The sequence below is a fragment of the Aythya fuligula genome, chromosome 4 (genome assembly GCF_009819795.1).
Source record: "Aythya fuligula isolate bAytFul2 chromosome 4, bAytFul2.pri, whole genome shotgun sequence".
Taxonomy (NCBI): domain Eukaryota; kingdom Metazoa; phylum Chordata; class Aves; order Anseriformes; family Anatidae; genus Aythya; species Aythya fuligula.
The window spans coordinates 46764139-46777009 of record NC_045562.1 but is presented as its reverse complement, the minus strand read 5'-3'; the positions used below and the strand labels follow the sequence as shown (position 1 = coordinate 46777009).

Here is a 12871-nt window from a genome sequence, read left to right as displayed (position 1 = left end):
CAAGCCAGTGTTCTCTGGTCTACATCAAATAATCTTATGATCAAGTAACTACTGTGTGTTTACAAAAAAAGTTCTAAGTTAAGCAGCTACTGAAGTTGATGCTTTTGGAAAAAGCAAAAACTGAACTACCCCACTATGTGCTCATTTGATTAGCCCCCCAGTTCAGTGTATTTTATTAATTTAATTTGTCACACTTGACTGGATTTTAAACAATTTCAAATATGTATTAAAATATATTTTATTAAAACAAGACAAGAGAATTAAATGCGTGCTAAGTGGACATACCTATTTTTGTTACCAAGAACGGATGCGTTTACTCTATTCATTTTTTTCTTTTAAAATTCAACCTTTTATTCACTCATCAAGAGCCAATAAGTTATATAAATCATAGTAGTTTTCATTTCCTTACTGAAGTAGTCAACAGATTTTTTTTTAACTTATCTTTATGCTGACTTGGTAGCACATTAGATCCTTAGAATGAGTATATTGGTCTTTGTTTTTCCAAAGAGATTCTTCTTAAAAACACTACCTTGCTTGTGCACATTTCTGTGAAGCCTCTTCCACGTTATTAGCATAACGTTGCAGTTCCCTCGGGTTCCCTTCAGGAGGTACCAAATGCAGCTGTACCAGGCGTCAAGGCACTCGATGCTCAGGTCCATTCACACCTAGAGAACTAGCTCAGGAGGGCAGCAGAGTGGCTAGCGCACACCACAGCCACCCCAGCCCTTCCACCTCGCCACTGCTCTTTAAAGGAAGCCACAAATTACACTGAAGCTCCATGCTGACAGCAGAGGCAATGATTCCATTTGACAGATGTTAAACCAAATACTTCTGTATTTAATTACATTAAGAGTTCCAGAAGGTTAAAATGGTAAACAAATGCACAGAACTCTTGTAATGACAATGAACAGCATTGTCATCCCCATAATTTAAACAGTGTCTAAAGCAACTTCTAAACAAGTAAAGTTTGGGATACTCATATAGAACTTAGTAATTTTTGTTTGCTTTACCTAGTATGAAGGGTTTCCAGACACTTCAGTAACTTATAACTTGTCCCATAGTTGCCACTTTCCCCTCTGCTTCTTGTAAGCAGATGTTTTGGGTTGTATACCAATAATGGATTTTTTTCCCCCCACTAACAATGCAATCTAGTTTTCATTGTAACACACAAAAGAACATTAGTCTTGCTCCTCTTCATCCCCATCCTCATCTTCATCTGCTTGATCTCCAGATTCAATATCATCCTCATCTTCAACCTGAAATGAATGAAGATCTGTTGTGAGCAATAAGGTCCTTTCCGTCAAAGGATCCAATCCTTTGAAGATAAAACAAATGCAGAGGGAGTGAAAGCAGGCTTAAAAGGTAACCTAAAATCATCATGCTGTATCAATTAATTCTTCAAATTGTCATCTTACAATCTCACAGTTTAACTTCTACACATGCTACAAGTACCCCCCGCCCCAGACTAACATTTTATCCAGATATCAGAAGCTAGACCAGGTTAACTTAACTACTAAGAAGTAATCTTTAATACATAAATGATTTGCATCAGAAAGAATGATTGCTTTTGGATAAGAAACACAGGCTCAAGTCTGGCATTCAGCCACAAGAACTGCAGCACATCACCTAGTGACATCCACCTTACAGTCACAAGTTCAGCTGCAAGCCACAAAGGTTCTTAAAATCAACTGCCCAGAGTTACTCTCAGATGCTGCAGTGACCATTTGCAGCAGAGCTAGAAAGCTTTAGTTTCTTGCTAAGTTATCACTTGGATTTTCTGCAGAGCAAGCCCTTGCTTGGATCATCACAATGCCACCCTTTGTTTTCTAGCTGGCAGCCAGGACAAGCAGCAGCAAGGGCAGATGGTCAGATAGCATTCCAGACACATGGATATAGTATAAGGTGTTTTCATCACAATGCTTATGCAGGTACCTCTGAACACTTCTTCCAAGAGGCAATTTTCTTGCTAGCTGCCAACTTAAGTTCAGAAAGCAACTTTGGTAGATCCAACAGCCCTACATTTATAGAAGGATGCCTCACCAGATGTGTTGGATAAAGCACTGTCATACCCTGACTGCTCAGGCGAGCCTTGGACCTGAGAACTTACTTGAAACATTGTTTTGCTTACCGGTACACCAAGATCCTTCAATTTATTCTTCAGGGCAGATAGTTTCTGATCCTGGTCAGCCAAAAGCACCAGAAGATCATCCTGTTCTTTTTTCGATTCTGCAACTTCTTGCTGAAGTTTGCTTTTCTCATCTTGCAAGATGGCAACTGTACTGTTAGATGAATCTAGGTGCTGTTTTAGTGATGCTTTTTCTTCAGAAAGGGCTTTGACTTCATTCTGGCAACAGGAAAGAGCCCACACCAAGTCACACCTTAAGCAAGGAAAACTGCTTTGTTTCCTACAAACACTTCCCATACCCTACTTGTAACAGCTCAATCCCTACCAACAGTCCTGTGGCCTCACTCCTACAGTTCCTTAACCAAACTCCCCCTATTACCAGCCAAGAGAAAGGTAGATAGGAGTTTTAAAGAGTGACTACCCTCCCCCAGTCAAGTCAGGTTGTCCATGTCACAGTAAAGCTATTTCCTAGACCCTTCTTACTAAATCTTTAAAGGCTTCAAAGGCAGGCAAGGCCTAAGTTCCACAAGTGAAAAACAACAGAAGAGATGCATTCAACTTCCCTTCTGTTGTCTAAAAGAGAAAATCCTGACAGCACAAACCCCCTCCATCCAAAGCGTTTCCAGTTGCACAAGTCCTAACTGAAGGCTGAGCGTCAAGTGACCTGGTCTGGCGTTCATCCACTACTGACCTTCAGATCTTTCACTTCTTGCACAAGTCGTCCCTCTAATTCCAAGTTCTTTGCTGCTGTTGCACTGCTGTCACCTAATGCAGGATCTGTGCTTGTGTTCTGTGCAAAAGAAAAAGCAGTGTCAGGAGCACTGAATGCCTCACAAAGTCAGCATGCCAAGACATCACACAATTACCTGTAGATGTTAAAAGCTTACTTTCTCGCTACAGCATAGCCAAGGTATGGTAGTTATTTACATCATACACTGGAAGGCATCAGAAAACAGACATACACTTTCTGGGGTCTGAATACATGCATAGGCGTACACAAAAAAGAAGGTATAACCTTTAATTCACAGAAATTATGGTGTACAGAGTATTTTCTACGCCAACTCAGTCACTTACAGGCCACCAGCTCTCACCTCAAATGGTTCTTAAGTGCCAAAGGGTTGATTTTTTTGTTGTTGTTTTGATTTTTAATTAGGCTAAATATCCAGCATGGTTGAACCTTAAACCTCACCTAGTTGCAACCCCCTGCCACGTTCAGGGACATCTTCCATTTGTGCAAAGCCCCATCCAACCTGGCCTTCAATACTTGCAGAGATGGGGCAGTATCTGCATCTTTTATGTGACTACTGAAAATAGGAATAGTGTGGTGTAAGCCAGCCCTTCCCAAAATTAAGGTTACCAAAATGTGGCAGCTGTCTTTCAGTTAAAACTACCAACACAGCATGAACGTGCTACAACTGCTTCTGTTGTAGCACATTCAAGTCAGAGCTCTAGGAAAGGCTAGCAGTCTGTTGGATGGCAATGAAATGGCCTGACAGCTGATGATAGCATGAAACACTTGAATGTGCCTTTGCCACACAAGCACACACAGCCAACACATGTTAAATGGAATCTCATGTGGCAGCTGAGCCTTTTTACACTGGAAAATATCAAAACCCTTCCTCACCAAGCTCATCTGTGCATTAAACACTTGATCTTCTCCCCACACAAAGTTCTTTTCTTGTGATGTTGAAATCATACTGTGATGCGTAAGTCAGAACAAGCCAGCCAGAAGCAAGAGTTTCAGCAAACCCAGCTTCCTTATCTTTGTCATTGCAGAGCTACAAACAGGGCACACAACAACTACTCCTGTTCTGCTTGAGCACCATCACTGAATGATCTCCTTCCAGTTGTTCACGTGGCCCACAGACCTACAGCTTGAACCATGAGCTCTGCTGCAGAAACATGTCAGTAGGATGTTCACACAACTCTCTAATGAGGTATGCAGGCTCAACATATGCTTTCTAATGCCATTAGCTAGTTCTGAGGACAGGATTGCCTTTTTTTTTTTTAAAAAACAAAACCAAAAAACCTTACCTCAACAGCTTTCTTGGCCATTTTTTTCAATATATAATATTTAGTATTCAACATGTAACATATAATGTTTGGAGGTCTGCGCAGACAGTTGTACCTGTTTGCCAAACAATTTTATCTAAGTTTCCAAAGTAGTATCCTCCAATAATTGAAAAATAATCATCCCTCTAATGTATGCTATATCATGCATTGTGCTTCACAGGAGGGGTTTGTTTGTTTTTCCCCTTTGGTAACAGTAGAAACTTAAAACACTGAAGGACTTCTGTAAAAACACCCATGACCAATGGCTTCACAATTCACAAAGCACTAACTAAAGTAACATCTACTCTTTCCTCAGGAAGGATTTGTCTAGGTAATACATTACTTCATTTAAAACAATATTGGAATCACTTTCTGACATGCATGTTTTAAACAAGCTCGGTTTAGGACAAATGCTACTGACAGCACAGGCAGGAAAGTTTGTCTCAAAAGAAAAAAATAAGTATTTTACTAGTACCATTACTTGTAGCTTCTGATTCTCAGCCTGAAGCTTAGCGATTTCTGCAGACTGTAGTTGTATCTGAGTCCTGAGCATTTCCAATTCCTTTGGAAAACAAAAAAGGAAAATACTTTCACTTTTAGAAAGCAAAGCAGTTCTTCCCACTAGCTTTTTGTTAGGTTAAATGCTACCAGAAAAATTGCTTTGCACTAGCTACATGAGTGGAAGGGTGCAAATGTCTTAGTGACAACAGAGCAACCATTTCTCTAGAAGACAAAGCTAGACAGCAACAAACATCACTTCCACCCCATACTCTGAAAAATTTATTCTTTATGCATTGCTCAAAGCCACTTGCCAGACTGATGTTTATAACAGGGTTTCACCCCACTAGCACTCCCACCGGCACCCTCTGTGGATATCCATCCACTCTGTGCAGAAAGTCACTAAGGCACATCAGCCTGGGTATTCTTTGTTTTCCAATCACAATTCTCAATCAAGTTTTTGCAAAACTGCTAGGTATTATTTTGCACAACAGCTATCCTAAATCATTGAACCTACAGATACATCAGCACTCGTTCTGTGCTGTACATCTGATACGTGGAAGCTTTCTTATGAACACTTAACAATACTTGGCAATGGGTAAACACAAAAATCTCTGAAGTCTGCACAAGTTGACATTTCTATTCCTGGCTTAAAACTGCTTAGCAAAAGCAAGCAATTCATTTTTGGATACATGATCTCCACGCTCCAAGATCACTACTATCATCACAAAGGAAGGCCATGAATATTATCAGGAAGCACAGAAATCCTGACACTCCCTGAAACTTGACCCTTCCCACCCCAAGCTACTGCTGTTCACTACAGCTTTGCTAAAGCAACACAAGTTCACCTTCTGTAGTTCATTATTGTGCTCCAAGCCACTGGATTTGCTCATCTGTGAAGACTGTTCTGTTCCCGTTTCCAACTGTGAAGGCTTCTGTAATAGCAACAGAAAAATCAATCAGACAACTAAACAGACTATAGTTATGTTGTCCAAACACACAGTGAACTGTGTGCTTGAATCACCGTCCCCTGGTTAAAAGGTGAAAACAGGTTAATAAATGCATGTCATAAAGCTCTGATAGCAAGAGCGCAACTGAATCGTCTCCTCTAAGGTAGAAGCAAAATATATCTTTCACCAATTGAGACACAGAAGGCAAGCAAAAGAAGGCAGATTCTACACTACAGCAGATGAGCTAGAGAGGTTACTCCTGGGAACAGTGTGAAGCAGAAAACAAGTAAGGAAAAAACACACACTCCCATTAAGCCATCCTGCACTGTATTTCTTATTATCAGCACGCAATCATAACTGATTGCATGACTGCCATCACAGTGATGACCTTCGCAGCATAAGGCAAATAAAATTTTAAAACAAAAACAGAAGCCCTGTCAAGATCTGCTGAGACAGTAGTTAGACCTTACCAATTTTTCAATCAAAGAATCCTTTTCCCTCAACTGCCCTTGCAGCAGCTCATGCTTGTTTTTCCATTCTTCCAACTCCTCTTTCAGTTTGCTCACTTCCTCCACCTGAATGCCATTCATCTGAACTGTATCACTGTGGGAGTTATGATGCTGATTGTCCTTTCCTAGGAGACAGATTATAACAAAGTTCACTAACATCATTTTCAAAGTTGTTTTTTAACACAAAAATCAAAGAATTCATTGCTCCTCCTCCCCTCACCCTACAAGGCAATACAAGTTATTTGAAGTAAAGAGCCCAAGTACAGAGTTTTAAAATTCTCTATCAGAAGTCTAAGGACAAGGTCTAATTTGCTATTCCTTATTTGTGACTAATCTGCATGCTGCTCTAGCCATTCAGTTCAACCCAAAGAAATACATACACAGTTCATTCTATAATGACTGGCATGACTGGCAGTTGTTCCCTTACCTTATGTTTAATACTAACAAACCAGGTCAATGGCACACACAGCTCGTCAGGCATCTTGCCCTTGGATTAACTCGCATGTGCTGTCCTGATTTAAGCATTCCATTAGCCCCCTCTACTGACAATGACATGCTTCATCTTGTGCATCTGCCATACCACAGATTCTTCCCTGACTCAAATTTTCACTCTGAGACACAAGCTGTAGCACACATGGACTCCCTCTGTTTTAAGACTGAACAGGGCACAACGGTTTTGGAATAAGCTTCTACCAGCAGTTCCCTAGTAGCCACCACTTCCCACAGCATCAGCTCCAGCCCTTCACCCAGCACAGCTGCAGCTAAGGAGCTAGGGTTGCAAGGAAGGGCTTGTCTTTTCATGGCAGGCAACTGAACTAACACCACCATCAGATCAGAAGCTATTTCTAATCCCAGTATTTCCATGTATCCACGGAAATGGATTGTCTGGGCTGTAGCCATCTTCTCTAGGTGCTTGTTTTCCCAGGTAGCAGCATGGCAGGTAGGCCCTAGCTCAAGATACGCTAACAGGCCGTTCTGAGAAAGAAACTAGTATTGCAAGACACCTAAAACTTGGGCACAAATCAAAAACAAGTGATACTTCCACCACATTTTCAGGTTGTCCTTTCAGTTCTCACTGCACATTTTTCTGTAGTTTGAAGGCATTTAAAGTAAGATATTTTAAGTATTATTAACTTATGATTTAATATTTTATATTTATTATTTATATTTATTTCTATTTTATATTAAATTGTATTTTAATATTATTAAAAATATCTTACTAATATTTTTAGTTAAAGCAAATCTGATGCTTAAATGAAGTTTATAGCAATGCTCAACATCGACTTTCCCCAAAGTCTTCATCTCTATGGGAAATTTTCATATACTGTGTAATAAAGCAGCATGTCTGCAATGACAAAGGATTATTTGCTGCACCTGTTCTATAGCTTGGCATAAACTACATACAATCTTCAGCACTAGCAAGGTTACTGTTATTCTTTCTGAAGCATACCTAGCTGTACTTTAAGGAGATTATATTGGTCTTTGTGCTGCTGGATCTGCGACACTTGCTGTGTAACAGTTGTTTGAAGCTGCTCATTTTGAGATTTTAAAGTGTTAACCTGTTGTTTCAATTCTTCAAGCTCCTGGTCCTGTGAAAGGAAAAGAAAGCACTTTCAGTAATAACATTTGAATACAATGCTCTAAGGTACAAAAAAACAGATGAAAAAACTTGACTCCACCAGTAGACATCACTAGTTACAGAAATTGTCAGTGCTACCTACGACAGATTAGCAGAAAAGTTTCATACAAATGTAGATAGCTTTCCTAGGGAAAAAGGCGGGGGAAAGATAGAAGCAGTCTGTCACACAAAACCAACGCATTCTTAATCTCTCAGAGGAGAGCTCCACCATCTCCATACCAGGGACAGCAGGAAGAGTCAATGATAAAAAAATCTTTGAATTTTTCTCCCCACCCCACTGAATCCTGCACACATTTGGTCTGCTTACAAAGTCTTGAAAGAAACAGTGGTAATTGCAGTCATATGTTCAATAAAGCCTCACTGGAGGTTCAAAAGTGTCCCTTAATTCCAGGTATACTGCAGCAGGCTGTGTCCAGGAACTATGAAAACCTGCTGCAGTTCCCCTTTAGCTAAATTACTTAGCTTTGCTCCTTTACTTCTCAATTTAAGCTGTGGCAGGAAAAAAAAGAAAAAAGCAAACTACCATTGGAAAAGATTCAGCAAGTATACCCAAATTTGATCAAGGAAACTTTGTTTCCTTTTGAGTCACATTTCATCTATTATCTTTTGAGAAGCAAGAGCATAGAAATAAAAATTTCACCTTTTTGAAAAAAGTTGCTGCACATTTTTCAGTTACTTAGTTGAAGAGAAATAAACACAAAAGAGAAAGATGTACCTCAGGAAAGGAATTAAACTTAACCAGTATTCTAAACACTGACACTTGAGTTCAGCCAGTTATTCTTGGCCTTAGTGTTTTTAAAGCATACCCGCATTGCTAGAATCCTTCTTACTTGTTTTACTACATCTGCATTGTGATATCTCCAAAAGCCAGTATAAACAGCTTCCAAAAACAGGGATATGGAGCGACTGCCTCTTACCTGCTCCCTGATGACTTTTTTGTAGTGAGTCACAATGTTGTCATGCTGTTCCAATGTCTTCTTAACCTCCTCCTCTTTTTTATCTTCTTCACTGGACTTGTAAATAGCTTTACTTATGACACCTGTTGACAAGAGTTTGTCAAGTCTTAAAAAAAAATAGTCTTAAAAATAGGAAAAGGCAGTTTTTTTTTTTTATAGGAAGGTTTGCATGCTTACTGCTCGACAGTTTCTGAACAGGAAATGTGTGTTTTGAGTCCTTTCCATCAGCAAAGGTGTGTTTCACTTGCATTATGCTCCATTACAACTATTTGCCTAAGTGGCTGCACAAGTAAGAGATTTAGGACTGTGAAGGCAATATGTAGATGAAGCCTTATTAAGAATGGAGTCCCCATTATTTTCTATCAAGCCAGGAAATTCATTATTCATAATTTGTCTTAACAAATCTGCAAAGTGCTGGCTTGTGTACTTCTGTGAGTCGAGCTTCCATCACCACCCATTTCAGTCTGTGTGAACACAGACAAATACACTCCTTTGCCACAGTGTGGCAACTCACAGCACATAGTAAGAATTGTTTTATTTAACAGTAAGTCTAATTACTAGAAGTCCTGATTACGGATGTGTACTGGGAATAATTTTACAAAATATTTGAACTGCAAGTTCGGATTTATGATAGCTTAGAGCAATCCATGTCCCGTGCTTCTTAGAATGCTGTATTTTCATATAATCACACTACTTTTAATAGGACATTCAGCATGTTTGGTAATTCAGTCATCAGCTCATCACAAGGAAACCCACAAATTAAAATACATCTCACCTTCCAATTCCTTTACAAGCTTGGTAAATTCATGATCAAACATCATGTGGTCTGGGCTAGAAAAACTAGGCTGTGGTTTCTGAGCAGCTCTGGAATAAAGTTCATGTTTGCTAATGAAGCCAAGCTTCTCAATGAAGTTCTCCCTGCCAATCCTCTTCTCAATCAGCTGTTTCAGTTTCTCTCTAAAAAAAAGAGGAGAAAAATCAACCACAGTGCAACAATTCAAGAAAAAAACATTCTTAGCTCATAGAATCATTCAGATTGGAAAAGACCTGTAAGGTCACCTAGTCCAACCTTTATTAACCTAGTAGTCAAGTTTAGCACTATACCACACTAAGTTCTCAAACTACACATTTTTTGAAGACCTCCAGGGACAGCGACTCAACCACTTCCCTGGACAGCCTATTCTAATGCCACACAACCATTTCAGTAAAGACATTTCTCCTAATACCCAGCATAAACCTCCCCTGGCACAACTTGAGGCCATTTCCCCTCGTCTTAGTGAGGCTTTTGTTTTCCCAGTTACAATTTTGATTATCTGCCTCAAGTCTTATCGGCATTACATGTTTAACGTTCAACACCTAGGATTTTTCAGTGTGACACTGGCATTTGTTCACACCCTAGGAATACACAGGTTAGGACCTATGCAAAACAATGATTTGTTTTGCCTAGCTAAAAGTGGGGTCCAGTTACTTTGCATCCTGTAAGGAACATGCACAGAAAATATTCAACCAAGTATTTAAGAGACTCTTAAACTACTATCTGCCATTCAGACCTTTCCCTACAGTCTTATTTGTACATCATACTTACTTCCTATAATTTTCAAGAGAATTATCGTTGTAGTAGATGGAAATGCCAAGTAGAAGTGCACACAGGCCTTGCACGAGCTGTTCCTCTTCTCCAAGGTTCTCAGCTATCTGCCCTGTGAGCTAGAGCTCTTGTTAAGGATTTTTGAGATACTAAATAAGCACATACCGCATAGTTCTCTGTTCCAAATCTGCTGTTTCAGTCTAAGTTTCCTCTTAAAATTATTTGCCCATCTAAAACCAAGCTTAATTAGTACACCAACAAGCTATCTTACAATTGAAAGGATTTGGGAAACCAGTGGTACTGCTTAACCTAAGAGATTCACTTGTTCCCAAACAAATCTTTAGCTTAAGTAACAGTTTAGCCTAGAGTACTGTAGTCAAATATTTTTCTCAAGAGTAAGCATAGAAATAAGCTTCGATACAAGTTAGAAACATGCCCCCTACTTCTGGAGAAGAGCCTAATTCATACTAAATACTTCAATGAACTTGTTAAAATGAAAAAGAAAAAAACACACAATACTTAATTGGCAGAATCCCTCCCCGAGATGGCCTAGCTTTCTGCTGTGCCTGAAGTTACACGCACATCTTACAGGCAGATTAGCATACACAGAGCTCTGGCAGTAAAAGGCTGCTTCTATCTCCTGCCCTGATATATTTCCTTGCACTGCATGCAATATTCCTGCTAACTGATCTAGATTAGCATTTGATTTTAACATGGACAGTCCAAGTAACTACTAGGCAAGTCATTCTAATCTGCTAACAAGTCAAGGATACAAAAGGTATATTGGCTGGATTGTGAAGGAAGTGTGTGACAGCAATTGAGCAGTTGCTTAGCCAAGTACAAAGCAACATCAGCAGTCCAACCCTGGTCTGTACTTTGCTGCCCTGGAAAAAATAACACCCCCCTCATTACTATCTTTCCACAATCAAAGGCTAAAATACCAAAAAAAGAGCTGTACCGATTCAAAACTCACCTTTCAGTGCATTTTAGAACAAAAAGTAACACCTTTCAAAATACCCATTCGTTAGTTATACTGAACACAGCTCTAGTGCTTTGGTGAAACAAGTATTAAACCACTCGTATTTAGCTGCTTTCAGAGCAAAAAAACAAGCAACACAGATGTGAAATATGACTCAAGGCAAATTAGCATCAATATCAACTCATAACAAATTAGTTTTGCATGTAATTAATACTAGGGTAACATAAAGGAACATACACACAACCCTTGCAAAGAAGGAACAAGGTGTAAATTAAGGCAGGTAAGGATGCCCTGTAAGAGATTCATCACTACAGCCACTTCCATTTGCTGCTGCCTACAAAATGCCACGTGTTCTTAACATAATATTGAAGTACCTTTCTATTCAGACAAAAGAGTATGTACATTAAGCCAGGAAGGGGAAAGCTCACTACCATGATTGAGGGATTTATTTTTTTACTGGAAAAAAAATAAGAAAGTCTATTTGTGGATGAAAACATCAGTTCTCTCCCCCTTGTCTTTGCTGCAGATAAATATGGACACAGCAGCATTAAGGCAGGCATGCATTCCTTCACAGACGGTCAGCGTTCATGAGGCAGCCTGGCAAAATGTTCCCTGCATGGAAAACCGCTTCACGAGTTTGGTAAAGTAACTGGAAGATTAAGTCAAGTCTCAAATACAAGACAAAGCATATGGACCTGTTGGGATGCCTTCAAAAGGGAGGCAAGAAAATACACTGATAGGAGTGGTCACAGGGATCAAAACAGCAGCAAGAAGTATTAGTCAATGACAAAGAAGAGTCCATGCCTGAGAATTATCTGTGCTTGAGACACTGGACTTCAATCCTTGCCTCTGGTAATCCCTACACTTTAGGGCTAAAGACAGTATTTTTTTTAAGCATTAAAGCATGACAAAAACAAGCTTCCCAAGCTCTTTAAATAAGCCTTTTAGCCACCGAAACAGCCAGTGAGCATCACTCTGGCAAGAAGCTTCTTCTGCAGCAGGCTCCCAGCAACCATCTGCCACTGTGGACTGCAGGACAGACAGGAACAGAGCCTACCAACTCCACTGGGACTAAAGACCATGCCCTGAAGGGACTGCCTTCAAGCACTATTGAGGTGCTGTGATCTGTTTTAAGATATCGTCATCGCTAAAATGAAACAGATAACCTCTAAGGGGAAAAAGAAAACACAGAATTATAGTCAGACTGTGGCAGCCAACCATAATACTGCTTACATGGGAAAGGAGAGTGTTTGGCCCTTTGGCCCTCATCCTCACCTTGACTTCCAGAGACCCAAGTGAACAGTGTCAGAACAGCAGAGACTACAGCCATCAGCACCAACTGCACGTTACCACATTGTATTGCCAGAGTAAGTACTACATATGCTGTTAGGAGTCACTGTTCAGCTTCTCTGCGACCCTGTTGTTGCATTGCATTAATGCACATATTATTTTCCTTGCTGCTAACCTCCTACCTGAAACCCATGACTGGTTGCCACTGACCTGCATCTCCCTGCAGGCTGCCTAGTCCCAGTAAACTTTTCTCTTTTTTGCTCTTTCTGTCCTCAGGACCAGCCCACT

General features: G+C 40.0%; 1 protein-coding gene across 3 annotated transcripts in view; it reads right to left on the bottom strand.

Annotated features, from left to right (window-relative positions):
* Positions 1 to 222: 222 nt before the first annotated feature.
* USO1 (USO1 vesicle transport factor) overlaps positions 223 to 12871 on the bottom strand; it is a 32703-nt gene continuing 20054 nt past the window's right edge. For all 3 annotated transcript variants that reach the window (XM_032186204.1, XM_032186206.1, XM_032186205.1), the window contains 11 exons: positions 11088 to 11198; positions 10315 to 10433; positions 9505 to 9686; positions 8691 to 8812; positions 7585 to 7723; positions 6096 to 6259; positions 5524 to 5610; positions 4653 to 4739; positions 2817 to 2915; positions 2129 to 2344; positions 223 to 1256 (listed from right to left, as the gene is read on the bottom strand). In XM_032186204.1, the coding sequence (XP_032042095.1) occupies positions 1179 to 1256; positions 2129 to 2344; positions 2817 to 2915; positions 4653 to 4739; positions 5524 to 5610; positions 6096 to 6259; positions 7585 to 7723; positions 8691 to 8812; positions 9505 to 9686; positions 10315 to 10433; positions 11088 to 11198 (1404 nt within the window). In that variant the 3' untranslated portion in view covers positions 223 to 1178. The remainder of the gene's footprint in view (positions 1257 to 2128; positions 2345 to 2816; positions 2916 to 4652; positions 4740 to 5523; positions 5611 to 6095; positions 6260 to 7584; positions 7724 to 8690; positions 8813 to 9504; positions 9687 to 10314; positions 10434 to 11087; positions 11199 to 12871) is intronic.